Source organism: Centruroides vittatus, unplaced genomic scaffold, assembly GCF_030686945.1.
Source record: "Centruroides vittatus isolate TY-2023 unplaced genomic scaffold, ASM3068694v2 scaffold_1015, whole genome shotgun sequence".
NCBI classification, from domain to species: Eukaryota; Metazoa; Arthropoda; class Arachnida; order Scorpiones; family Buthidae; genus Centruroides; species Centruroides vittatus.
Genome location: NW_027122666.1, coordinates 1,850,407 through 1,864,802, shown reverse-complemented (window position 1 = coordinate 1,864,802; position 14,396 = coordinate 1,850,407). Strand labels below are relative to the sequence as shown.

At 29.9% G+C, this 14,396-nt stretch overlaps 1 protein-coding gene across 1 annotated transcript in view; it reads left to right on the top strand.

The window, feature by feature from the left end:
- The first annotated feature begins 619 nt into the window (after positions 1-619).
- Positions 620-14,396, top strand: part of LOC136986235 (peroxisomal acyl-coenzyme A oxidase 1-like) — a 49,535-nt gene continuing 35,758 nt past the window's right edge. Inside the window, exons 1-2 of the mRNA XM_067283724.1 lie at positions 620-863; positions 14,172-14,316. Coding sequence (XP_067139825.1) covers positions 743-863; positions 14,172-14,316 — 266 coding nt within the window. The 5' untranslated portion in view covers positions 620-742. The remainder of the gene's footprint in view (positions 864-14,171; positions 14,317-14,396) is intronic.

The following is a 14,396-nucleotide window of genomic DNA, read 5'->3' as shown; positions in this document are numbered from 1 at the left end:
TTTTCATTGTAATTATAAATAAATACAATTAAAACAAAAAGTTTAAGAAGTTAAAGGAGTAATTTAAAAAGTAATGACGTCATTATTGAGTATCAAGGAAAATAATCTTTTTTCCTCGTGAACGTAACTCATTGTATTATTATTCTTCAAATTGCAATTTACATAGTGTTATGTCTTCAGCGATTTATTTGTAAAATATTTTGTTTTTTTATTAAATTTTACGTACGAAACACAAATATACAATTTTTTAATTAAAATTTTATGTTCTAAATTATAAAATAAAATCGTTTGAATAGAAAAAAAAACATTTAACTAAATCACAGAATTAATTTAAAGAAATTCTAGAGGATTTTTCCCCTAAAGGAACTCAAAAATCCTCTAAATTTTAATAAATAGTATCAAAATTTAGAGGTAAATAATAAATAAATAAATAAATAAATAAATAAATAAATATATATATATATATATTCCGAAAGAATCTATTTTTAAAAAATTATATAAATTAATAACAATTTATATAAAGTTAATAAAAATAAGTATAAAAAATGTTAAATCAAATTAAATAAATTCTAAAAAAAGTTCAACAGGAAATGTTATAGATGGCGACGTAATCGCGTTTGCGCAATCATACGTTATTCCGATAAAAGTTCGTCTGGTTGGCATTTTATGTTTTCGTTTCTCGTTTAAGTTTTGTTGTTGTTGTTATAATTTTTTAAATTAAAATAATAATAATAATTAAGTTATGTCGAATGAAGTTAACGAAGATTTAGTCAAAGAACGTAAGAATGCGAGTTTTAATATTACGGATTTGACGTATTTACTCGATGGAAGCGAAGAAAAAACTCTCAGAAGACGAGAATTAGGTGAGACTTCTGCCGACTTTTTCTATTTATTTACATTATTAAATGCCTTAAATCGACATTTTACGCCTTTCAAATTAAGTAATGATGTAATAATTGATAAGAATTTTGTATTTATAAAAGTATTTTCTCTTTAAAATGGTAAGATTTGAGGCACGATTTAAGCTCTGAATGAAGATTCGCCCAGGATAACAGTTAGAAAATTGATTTTAATTAATCATACGTCAAATACTACGCTTATTCAATTCAAATATAGTTAAATATTTGTATATCTTATGGGGAAAATTAGGATTGGCATGAATAAATGTTATCTCGTAGCGTTAAATATGAAATTTACATTATTCAACCAACTGTATAGTCGGAAGTCAAAGTCTGGAACTATTTCGGCCCATTATTTCCTCCTTGTTTGAGATTTCGCAAAGATATGTATCTGAAGATAATAATTATAGTAGTGATTAAATAACGCCAATAAAATCTTCAAAATATACCAGCAAAAATATATATTTTTTGGAAAAAAATATATTTGATATAAAGATGTTATCATGGATGTTTTCAATCTGCTTCGGGTTCAAAATGTTTGATAGAAATGGAATGCAAAAGATAAAATTCAAATTTTTAAAACCATCTTTATATTAAATTACAGTGGAACTTCACTTAACGAGCACCTCGTACAATGAGTATTTCGCATAACGAGCAAAACAAATCGTAAAAAATTCGTCTCACTTAACGAGTGATGAGAAGAGGGTAAGTCCCGAATTGTGCACATACTGTGTTTAGTACTTGTTCCGCTAGCATCTTAATGTCGCTTGTGATCACATATTTTTTCAAACTTATGTTTACACATATTACTTATAAACATCAACAACCATAGCCCGTTATATAATAAACACACTAAATGATATGCCAAATTCTTGGGTCATTAAATTTAATGACCAATTCCAAATTAAATTTTAGAAATGTCTGAATTAAAAATTAACTATTTATAATTATTAAATTTAATACGAGATGGAAACATAACTGCCTACCTCTAGTCAAATTAATTAATTTCTAATATTTAATTATAGCCTTTACATAACCCAAGGATTTGGCTTATTGTTTGGAGTGTTTATCAAACATATTAGCTGTGATTTTTTTTTTTTTTTTTTTTTTTTTTTTTTTGTTTTTGCAAATTGAATTCTCAATCCAGGATGGTTCATTCTGCGCTAGAAGAAAAGATGATGATGATTCACGCTCCTTAACGGTGTATATTGTACAATTTTTTTTGAATAAAAGTTATACATAAAACATTTGAGTGTTTTTTTGGCATGGAATGCATTATATGAGTATTTTACATTAATTTCTATGGGAAAAATTGTTTCGCTTAATGAGTGTTTCGCATTACGAGTAAGACTCTGGAATGAATTATGATTGTTAAGCGAGGTTTCACTGTATATTTTTGCCGGTGTATTTTGAAGGTTTTGTCGGTGTTATATGATAGTGTACGACTGGCTTTCAGAAGATATATGGTGGATTCCCGTACAATGCAGTTATATGGGATTCTCTATAACATTACACATTATAGGAAATCGTGTTATCGAAACCTGCATTATCACACAATTTATGCGAGTTTAAACCTAGGCCTAAAAGTTGAAAAGAAAATATGTACCTCTGAATGACCAAATTCAAATTTTGCATATGTACTAGTCGCGTGTTATACGGGAATTTATTATAGTAGTAATTTCTGGAAAACTTATAAATGCAAAAATGTTTAAATGCATTTATATTTGTTTTGATTTTTGAATGAAAATACAGTATATCACTTATGTATGGTATTGGAAATGATTAAAAAATAATAAAGGTGAAGTTTTACCAGGTGTCATGAGTTCTTCTAGGATTATAGATCATCCCTATCTTGTAACGACTAGATTTTCTAAAACTATTCATTTTTAGTCTTTTAAGCCCCTCTCCAGTTGCATATTGGAGAGTAAAAAAATTTAAATGGAATTTTGCTTGTGATAGTTTTCTGTCTCAGGTTTAATAAGTCTATATTATATCTGATTTTAGAAAATCTAGGATTTTCTAAAGCCAGATATAATATAGACTTATTAAAAGGTCATCCCTAAATGATCGCCCAAAAAAACAAAACAAATCATGGATATAGCAATGATCCATCATGAGATATAACTTTCCAAAACTTGCTTCCAGTAATGCTAAATGATTTAGAACATTGATCAAAAGTTTAGAGTAAAAAAATTGGAATGATATTCTAAAACTGTATTTAAATTTAATATTTGTTTTATAATAGTGTATTAAAATTGGTTATATAAGATTATTTGCTAATATATACATATTTAGTTCATAGGATTGATGCTATATAGTAAAGCTAACAAAAGTAAATTGTTTACTAAATAAATAACAGTACTACCACTAACCTTCAAATCTTTAAAAATGAAGTGTAATTTTAATTTTCAAATGTTTTTGGTCATCTTAAATGACCACCTTTAGGATAGAAAGTAACAAATTTCAATTTAAAAATAAGAATGAAAGCTGGAATGTCCTCTGGAAGAAGTTGATTTTGATTTAATGTTTTAGAACAACAAAAATTTAAATGCACATGTTGGCCTTCAATATGGATTAAAATATGAATAGATAAAAAGTAAAAACCAAAAAAACAAAAATTAAATAACACTAAAAGAAATTAAATGCATAACTTGCAAACTTAACTGTATTGTCAACAAAAATGTTTATAAGAATTAAATTAATGTATATAATACATACACTATGTCACAAAAACTTATATGTATGTACTGTACAACTGGATACAGTTGATAATATTTATATTGTCCAATACTCTCTCTGTAGGTTCTTAATTTCTTTGTCATTATAGTTCATCATTTTAGTAGCCTACTAAATATGTACAATATATTAATACAAATTATAATGTTTTTTCTAGAAAACAATTGAAAATATTTTAAATGTAGAATTAATTTTTGATGTGTCTTCTCAATTCAGAAGGTATGTAAAGGAAAAATTTGAAGTAGAATATCTTTTAAAGGTTTTTAATTTTTTCCTTTTAAAGGTTGTTCTGTAATTTCAATTTCCTGTGGTTTTTTTTTGTTCATAAAGGAATAGCTTAAAAGCAGCAAAGTGTCAATGATGTCTCATAGAGATACTTTCTCATAGAAGGAAATTGAAAATAAATAAAAACTACTCATTGGGTCTGTGTAAGAGTTTATGAAATTATGTTGTGTAACAAAGTCAGTCACTTGTTATAAATAGCAAGCAAGGTGCATGTAATAATCTGGATCTTAGTTTCAAGTTCTAAAAATTTGAAATGAATGAAGAATCTTGTTGTATCAATTAAATTTATTATTACTTACAATTTTGTTAAATATAAACTGATTTTTGTATTTATTATTATTATTTATTTTTATAAGATTTATGTAGTACAGTGGAGTCCCATACAATGAGGGGGAAATGTTATGAATTATACGAAATCACATTATTGAAATCTGCATTATCACAGAATTTGTGCAAGTTTAAACCTAGGCCTGAAAGTTGAAGAAAAAACATGCAAAATTCAAATTTTGTCCTTCAGAGGTATATGTATTAGTCACACATTATACAGGAGTTTACTGTATTCTAAAGATAAAATTTACTACTTGGTATTTTTATTTTTATAATAGATTTATTCTTGGAAGAAGGCCATTTGCTATACTTTACAGTTTAAATTAATAGAAATCATAAATCAAAATTTAAAAATTTTTTTGCATTTCTTTTATCTTATCTTTTGGTTTTTCTTCAATTTTAAAAATATTACCTTTATTAAAGTAATATCAAGTTATAATAATTGAGGATTCATTTTTCCCCTTCTGTTAAAAATTTTGTAAATATAAAATTTTGTGATTTTTAATTTTTGCTTGATAATTTCATATATTCCCAAAAGAAAAAAGAAATAATAAAAATTATTATAATATTAATCAGTAATTTCTAAGTTTATTATTATTAATTAATATCACATGTATGAGACAAAACCATGTCTTCTTTTTCTTGTTTGGTTCAATATCACGACTGGGTGTATTCATAGACACTTGGCAGTTTTCATCATCAACTTTTTATTCCAGAACTTTATTTGCAGAGATGCGTTTCAGGCCTTAGTCCCTCCTCAGTCAGCTACACAATAAAATATAAATATAAATTCCTTATATTACATAGTATTCTATTCTATTATGATAATTAAAGACATACCGTTACGTCTCAGAATAACATATATATGACAATCGAAAATACATCTAGTTCACTGTTGAATACAATTAGTTATTAAAACTTTGGCAATTAAAAACATGTTGTAAAAGGATTTTTTACAGATAAAACCGTCCTTATGTTTAGGTGTTTTAGTAGATAGACGATATCTTATTCTTACACCAGACATCTCTTAAGCCCTGGTCACACTGTGCGATTTCCAGCCGCACAGGCAACCACAACTGCAACAAGCGCAAGTCACACGTGTCTTCTCGTGGTCACACATTATTCATTGATGTTGCAACTCGGAAATATGTGACCCTATAATAAACCAATAAAATTACAGTAGCTTGTTTTTGTCTACTTTTGTGAGTTTACTGACATTTTACGTTCTACTTCAGAGTACTTACAAAATTTTAGCTACTTTTCTTATTAAAATAGTAAGCAGTTTCTTTTCTGGAATGAATAAAAGAAAAAAGGCAATAATTTTGTTAGAGCTGGCAAGAATATACGAAGAGAAAAATAAGAGAGAATATTCATGCTGGGTTAAAACTTGGCGAAATGAAAATTAATGGGTTAAACAATCTCACTTTTACCAGCTGATGAATGAATTAAGGCTTTCGGATGCTGAAGGTTATAGGGGATATATCCATATGAATACCAATACTTATATATAATTTAGGCGAAACGTTTCGTAGTTTGGCATATCAGTTTAGAGTGGCCCATAATTTGATATCAGTCATTATCCCAGAAGTTTTGGATGCTATTTATCAATCTTATAAAAGTGAATATTTGAGGGTAAGTGTTGTTTAGAGGAAAGCTTGAATGATTTAATTCATTTATAATTGATATATTTTTTTCTTTTATATCAGCATTTATTTTATTGAATTGTATATTATTAAAAGTAATCAAACTTTTTAAAATAAATCTAACAATAACTTTTATAAATTCAGATTTGATTTATATCAAATATAGCATTTAAATGTACTGAAACTGAGTTAATACATATGTTATAATTAAGATATGTTGACAAATATACAACACAAAGTATGACATGGCACAAAGACGTTTTCTGATTGGATGCGCGTTTGCAACTGTTGCGAGTAGATCAAACTTTTTGTTTCTAGTTGTGGTTGCAGTCGTGCTGGTTTCCGAGGGGGATTACTAGTTAACAGGAACAGCTGTCGCGGTTGCAGTCGCCTGTGCGGCTGGAAATTGCAGAGTGTGACCAAGGCTTTGGGCACTTTCTGCATTACAACCACCTATTCATTATGAGATAAATTTTATTTTTTGGGATATATTTACAATTAACATTTTTAAATGTCTATCCTGTCACTGACTTTCTTCAAGAATAAGTCTAGTTATTTAAATTAAACATAACATACCATTCTTTTTCTGGCTATCTTGTCGGTTGCTGGTGCGTATTCCGTAATGACTATTTATTCGCTGTTAAAATATTGCACAATAAGAATGCGTTATAGTTATATTTATAATAAAACCATATAGATAGAAGTTGCTCTCCGTACGTTGAACTTCTCATTGAGTGCAATGCAGCCTTCAATATGACAAAGCGTTGCCAGTCTTATTTCTCATTTACATAGGGTGTAGATTACCTCACTTTATTTACATATTCCTCCTTGGGATATTACTTTTATTTTATTTTTATAATTGTAGCCAATTATAATGAATTTTTGTGCTTAAATTTTTGTTAATATTATTTTTCTTGGTATTAATTATTTCGTAGCTCTCTTTGAATTTTTTTTTATGTATGATTTTAACATTTTTTATCTATATTGCAATTATGTGTTGTACAATGTTCGTAAAAGACAGAATTAATTCAATTGTATTTTAAATCCACGATGTGTTCTTTTAATCTCGTTTCTAATTTTGTTTCACCTATGTAATTTTTTGGGCATTCACATGTACGTGGTATTTTATAGACAACATCTGTTATGTTGTATTTGTCTATTTTGTTATGTATGTCAGGTTTAGCCTTTTTCCAGCCAACTTTTTTGCAATAAAAAGTTGATGGAGAAAACTGCCAAGTGTTTATGAATACACCCAGTTGTGATATTGAACCAAATAATATCACACGATTAAATGAGAAAAAAAAAAGATTCATAAAGATGTAACATGAAGAATTCATCAACATTGCAAGTTGCTGGCACCTGACTAATTGGTTATTTGATGCTGGCACCTGACTAATTGGTTATTTGATGCTAGCACCAGGTGTAATGTTACCTTATTATTATTTAAATTAACTATTGTGGTAACTGGAAATATATTATAGAACAGAGAATGTCATAATGGAAAATTACATAAAGAAGAGAGGTTATCAAATATTAAGTGATGGTTTATGCAAAATTATCTCTAATCATTTCAGACTAAATTATCTTGGTGTTCTGTTCATACAGCCATGAAAAGAATTTTAGATCTTATAAAGTAAGTTATTCACAAACTTTTTACATATATATATTATTTAGAATTTCAAATGTTATCTCTAGACTATGACAAAGGGTGCAAACTGATCCAAAATTACTCTGTTCAAATCATGTGTACAAACAAACTATAGTGCGGTCATGGGCAAATGTGGCTCTTTTTGAGTTACATGCGGCCCTTGCTGAAAGTGCTATCTTTCCCAGCCTTACCATACTATCCACCACGACAGTACAGAACTGCGGCTCCCATGCATTTTGCAAAATCTACATTTCGGCTCCCACTGAACTCACTTGCGTGCCCACCTCTGCTATAGTGATTTGATCAATCTCTATCCATGTATACAAATGCCATCTAGGATTAACTAGATCACAATCAAACTAATCCAAGTGGAGGGTAGGATTGTTTGGATTGGATAAAAAAGATTAAAGTTGGTGGCCTCACAACTGTAAGTCAAGCTTATAGTTGAGAGCAAATAAATGTGTTTAACTGTTGAAATGGAAAGTATTTAAAACTTTTAAATGTAATAATGATGTTTTTACTTTAAAACATTATTATTAAAATATCTAATAAACTGAGATGAAAAATAAGTATTAAGAGACAATTTTGCGAGATTGTATGGCAAGAATGCATGATGTGCACTCTTCCATTTTGCTGTTTTGTGAGCAATTTTATTCACAAAGTAAATATGATTCAATCCTATTTCTATACTTTCCACCAACTAAAATAGAGGGTTTTTCAAAATGAGTGCCTTTTTTAAAAATAAATAAAATATAGATGGCACTGTGAATTCATCTGGGTATTTTGACAGTTAAAAAGTGTGTTGTATGACATTTATAAAAATGGCTTCATACACAATACAACAACGCGTTCAAGTTGTTGAACTATTTTATGAAAATCGGCGTTCTGTGAAAAATGTTTTTAGAAAATTACATGAATTTTATGGTTTACATAATCATCCATCTGAAAGAACTATTGGTCGAATTATTAAAAAATTTCAAGAGACTGGTTTGGTGGAAGATCAAAAAAGAGAAAATACAGTCATAGTGGTTGTGAAAGTACATTTGGTTTGTGAAAGTGTTGCTGAAGCACCTGAAATGTCCATTAGTCGACATTCATAACAAGTTGGACTCAGTGAATCAATAACATGACATATTTTACGAAAGGATTTAGCTTTAAAGGCATATAAGGTTCAAATAACATAGGAACTACAGCCATTGGACCATTCAAAATATCGTGCATTTGCCAATTGGGTTAAAGAAAAACCAGATGATTTTTCTCAAAAAATCATCTTTTCTGATGAAGCACATTTTTAAATCGGTGGTTATATTAATAAACAAAATTGTCGTATTTGAGGTGAGGAAAATTTATGAGTGATTCATGAAAAGCCTTTACATTCTCAACAAGTCACTGTTTGGTGTATAATTGGACCATATTTCTTTGAAAATGCTGCTGGTAATGCTATAACAGTGAATGGTGCTCAATATCGTGAGATGTTAACTGAATTTTTGTGGCCTAAACTGAATGATATTGATCTAGAGCAGGGGTGGCCAACAAGTCGATCGCGATCGACCGGTCGATCGCCAAGCCAATTTTGGTCGATCGCTAGCGATGTCTTGACTTAATGCATTATATTTGTAACTGAACGCAACTGTGTGCATGCAGTTATGACTCGACTCACAAGCAGTGAGTGCACTTGGTACTGAAACAGTGTATAAACATAGTATGTATTTCACACTTCCCCTCCCCACTTAGACTATGCCTATGACAACGAGTCGATCGCAACACATTTTTACGATAAAAAGTAGATCTTATGTGCACAAAAGTTTGCCACCCCTGATCTAGAGGATATATTGTTTCAACAGGATGGTGCAACACCTCATTTTGCTAATGAAACAATTGCTTCATTGAGATAAAAATTTCCTGGAAGAATTATTGCAAGAAATGGTGATGTTAATTGACCACCAAGATCATGTGATCTAACACCATTGGACTATTTTCTTTGGGATTATGTAAAAAACCAGGTCTATAACAACAAACCACAATCGATTCCTGAACTGAAGGATGAAATTATTCGTGTCATTGGTGAAATAGAGCCTCAATTATGTCAAAATGTCACAGAACATTTTAACAAAAGAGTGAATTACTGTGAAGCAGCAAGAGGTGGTCATTTGTCAGATATTCTTTTTCGTATATAAATGTCATAACTGATACTTCAATTACTAATAAAAAGTTTTTAAAAATCAGTGCAAATTATGTCTTCTGTTTATTTTTAAAAAAAGGCACTCAATTTGAAAGACCCTTTACAACAGAAGTGATCTGTATCACATGACAAAGACTGATTTGATCTTACAGATTGATCCATCTGAAACAAAAAGTATATGCACCCAAAGAAATGTTCAAGATTTAAATGTTTATTGCCAGTTGCAGCATATAGCAGGACAGGACAAGCACCACCTAATTCATGGCAATCCCAAACTCTTTGTGCTGTCTCATAAGTTGTCTTTTCATTTACTCATTCATCATATTTGTCTAACATTTAACGATAACATGTGCATTTTTATAAGTAACTTTTATAATACAACACAATATTATTTCTAACAAGGGAAGGTTAGAATTGCTAATACCACTTTTTAATGGAATATATGTAATTTTATAGAGATCACTTCTTTGATAAAAATGTTAAGTCTTTTTTTCCCTGCAAAATCTTTTGTTTCCTTAAAAATGCATATAAAAGGTTTTACCTTATTTAAGTGTCATGATTAATATGAACAGGAAGCAAGAAGTGACATGGCCAAGCTGTCTAGTTTGTTGGTTCTGTGTTTTGATGTGCAGAAGATCCAGTTTCACAACTCATTTCTTTTTACCCTGGCCATTAAGCAGTAAGTTTTAAACAGTCATCATGTGCAGTTTAAAACTTACTAGGTGGGTTAATAACAAGCATTTACACAATCTAGAAAGATTCTTTTTCCCATTAGGAAAAAGAAAAAAACAATTCTTAATGAGTTACAAAACCAAACCTTCCACACACAAAAGCACAGAATCAAAGAACTAGATAACTCAGCCATGCTACTTCTTTCTTAGTGTTTACATTAATCATGATATTTAAATAAGGTAAAAATTTTTTTTTTTTACTTTCTTACAGAAACAAAGAATTTTGCAGAGAAAACACTAGTACTTTTATCAAAGTCATCTCTCTAGAATGGCATAATTCCAACAAAAAATGGCATTGGTTATTCTGAACTTTCCCTTGTAAGTTTTAATATAGCCTATCTTAAAAATATTGTGGGGCTGGGATTTCGCCCCCCATTGGCAAAGTGGTTGTCGAGCTAAAGTCGTTAAATCAATGACTTATTCCGTAAACAAGACCGAGGTGGCCGAGGAATGGGTGCGTGAGACGATTTAATTGTCACATTCCCGACCTAATTGACAGATCCCCGATCGTACATCGTGAGAACAACTGAGGGAGCGTCTGCCGGGGTAATTTTGGGTCATCGTTTTACACCAAGTTCAAACCGGGATTCGTTCGGCTCTCCTACGGAGGGGGCGGTGGTCGGGGCTGAACGGTCCCAGCTGCACCTTCTCCAAGTCAGAAAAACACATTTGGGGTGTAATTTATGGGATCGTCGTCTGGGGAAGGGCTTGACCCGACTCGGACGGGGAGCAGTCCGAATGGGGAAGTTTGGGGATTTTTGGCGACCCAGCGGCCCAAATCGCGTCCCTGGTAACAGACGGAGACCAATGGGATAGGAGTCAGACCCTCGTTCGGACCAAACAGAACCCAGGAATTTCAGGGAAAAATTTGTATAAAAACTCAGAGTCCCCATTACCCAGGGAGGTTGAATAGAATACTCGGTGCTAGAGATCCACACCCGGATATCTTCTTGGATACTGAAGACGTAGCATCAAGGCCTCAAAACTTCACCCCGTGTGCGGCAAAAAGGGACTAGGGACTCAACTTCCCAACAAGGATTCCATCCATGCAGCCTCCAGCTCGACTTTATCGAAGAAACGAATATTCTCTGAACACCAAACAACCCATCTGCGGAGACGAACCTCCAACGAGGACGGCAACAATACCTCTGTTGTGAGCCTGTTTATATATTCTATAAAATAAACGCAGTAAATCTTGTAAAAACGGTCTCTGTGTGAATCTCTCTGCGTTCGTTAAACCACTATCCCCATACGGTAAAGGCCCTTTCGCAACAACCTGACTGGCAGCGAGAGGAGCGAGTCGGGTCAACTTACCCATTTCAACAAGGGCCAAATCCTTACAATATCTATTTAAAAAAATATTTTTTCAAACTTGGAGTATTGATCCAATGCTGTTTCATCTAATAAATAACTAAACTCAGACAAAAAATTTGAATTCAGATTATAGAAATATTAAAATAAAATAAACCAAAATAAAGATATTAGAAGTGATTGACATCATTGTCAAAGAAAAAGGCAGTACATAAAAACAAGAAAGTATGTTGGAAAAGTGTATAAAGATACTGCATAAAGATAGACAAATAGAATTCTTAAAAATATCAGAAATATAGTATGTATAAACATTAAAAATTAAATAAATAATAAAAAGAAATTGCCAAAACTTTGGAAAAACTTTAATATAAAAAAAAAAAAAAAAACAAAGTTGAGAATTTCACTGACTTGTAATCGAGTTTAAGAATTATCACATCTTATTTCTCCCGCAAATATTTATTTCTACAAATGTTTCTAGACATATTAAAACATTATCCTCAGTTGCAAAAACATTTATTGAACAACTAACAGAATTTCCAGAAAACATGTGCAAAAATAAAATATTTGCTAAAGAAATAAGATGTGATAACTCTTAATCTTATTGAATGATATCCAGTTGGTATTCATGTTGACTCATAATGATTTAATGATTGATTTTTATGTTACATTTCTTAAAAATATGAAAACTTTGCAAATATCTTTGCTTGCTTTCTGTCTTTTACCCCAGCAACAGTCCAAAACAGAATTATTATATGTGGAGATGACCTTTCCTTTGAGGCTACTGCCCCAAAGTTTTTATATTTAAAAAAAATTAAATACTGTCTGCCAAGATTTTAAATATTCACTTCATTTTGTGTTAGTTTTAGTTTTTGTGTTTCTGTGCTATTTGGTCATTTTGTAGTTAATATTATCAATAAATTTTATTATTATTATTGGTATTGAATTGACTTTATTAGTTTTGATATTTGTTAGAACTATTATATTTAAATGGCTTTGTATTCCAATATATTATAGTAATTTTGCTACATTTCTGTTATCACTACTGTTATTATTTATTGATTCGTACAAATTATAAAATTACATGTCCTGATTGACTGATTCATCATCATCCAAGCAAACCACTGAACCTAAAGAGGTGAAATTTGGTACCCACTAAGGAGGGATATTTTGGAAATTCCCTTGTGGGGGGGAGAAGGAGAGGATTACGGCTTAACCAGAAGAATGGCTTCTACTGTACTATTTTAGATGCAATTTTTTGTTTTTGATAGTAATAACTTAATTTTCAAATGTACAATATTTACCAAATCATTCAAATTGTTTGCTCAAGCAATGCTGGGTTCATTTGCTAGTGTATATATATAATTTGTATGAATCAATAAATTAATTTTGTATTAATGAATAAAAATATTATATATCTTTTTATTGATTAAAGAATAAAGAATATACAAAAATAATTTAAACATTTCTGTTCAAAAATTTCAAATTTTTAAAAGATAAGAATTATAATCTGATGAACTGAAAAGAATTTGAAAACATTTTTTAATAAAAAATTACAAACACCTAAATATTTCAATTTAGTCTTTTACTGAAAATATTTAATTTGGCAAAATAGCTCAAAAAAGCCAACAATTTCCATTCCTTTCTTTATTGGGAAATAAGTCTTCATTATTTGGTGATAGATCACAAGAACTTGTTTAAGTAATGTGACAGTATTACATATATACAAAGGATCTATAACAAACTACTTGTGATCCCATAAGAACATAATCAGCATTTCTGTTCATATTTCACAATATAATATACAATGTAATACAATATAAATAAGGAAAATTTATTTGAAGACCTTTGGACCCAGAAACTCATCATTTTAAATCAAAACTTGGTAAAAATATTGGCTAGTAGTAAAGGAAACAGTAACAACGCTATCATCATCAGAGCAATGGCCTAAAAAATTCTGCATTTTTGAAACTCGAATCTAATTTAGTTTGAAACACAAAAGTTTTTGAGAAGTGTAAAAAAACTTTCGTACTTCTCAAAAATTTTTGTGTTTCACCTGCAGTCCATGCTTTTCCATGAAAATCAGAAGCATCAAAAGAGAGAACTTTCTCCTCTAAGGCATAATATATTCATGCCACAATAATGGCTAAAAATTTAAATTAGACTTTTTCCATCATCTGTGGTGCAAATCCTAACTTGCTGTCTCTAACAGTGGTTTGGTGATTTTTTGTGGAAACATTATCCTATATTTGCTTATACAAATATATTAAAATACATAATAAATATTTATGATAATTTTATGAAAATAAATTATAGGTATTTAATTTTAAATTTTATAATAATTATATGAAATAATAAAATGATGATTATAATTAATTTTCAATGTTATATTAAATATCTTTAAATTTTTAGAAAAAGAATATTATACAGATCCAGAATTAAAAGATGATTATCCAATTGATTATCAATCCCATTCTGAAGTGTATGATAGCTCATTGCAGAAATCCCTCCATTTTTTCCATAAAGCTATGGAAATGGCAGATCCACAAGAAATGCTGTAAGTAATGTTGATTTTTGTAATTAAAATAATATATGGTCTGTGCAAAGGAAATAATAACAACTGCCCAAAGAGAAAAT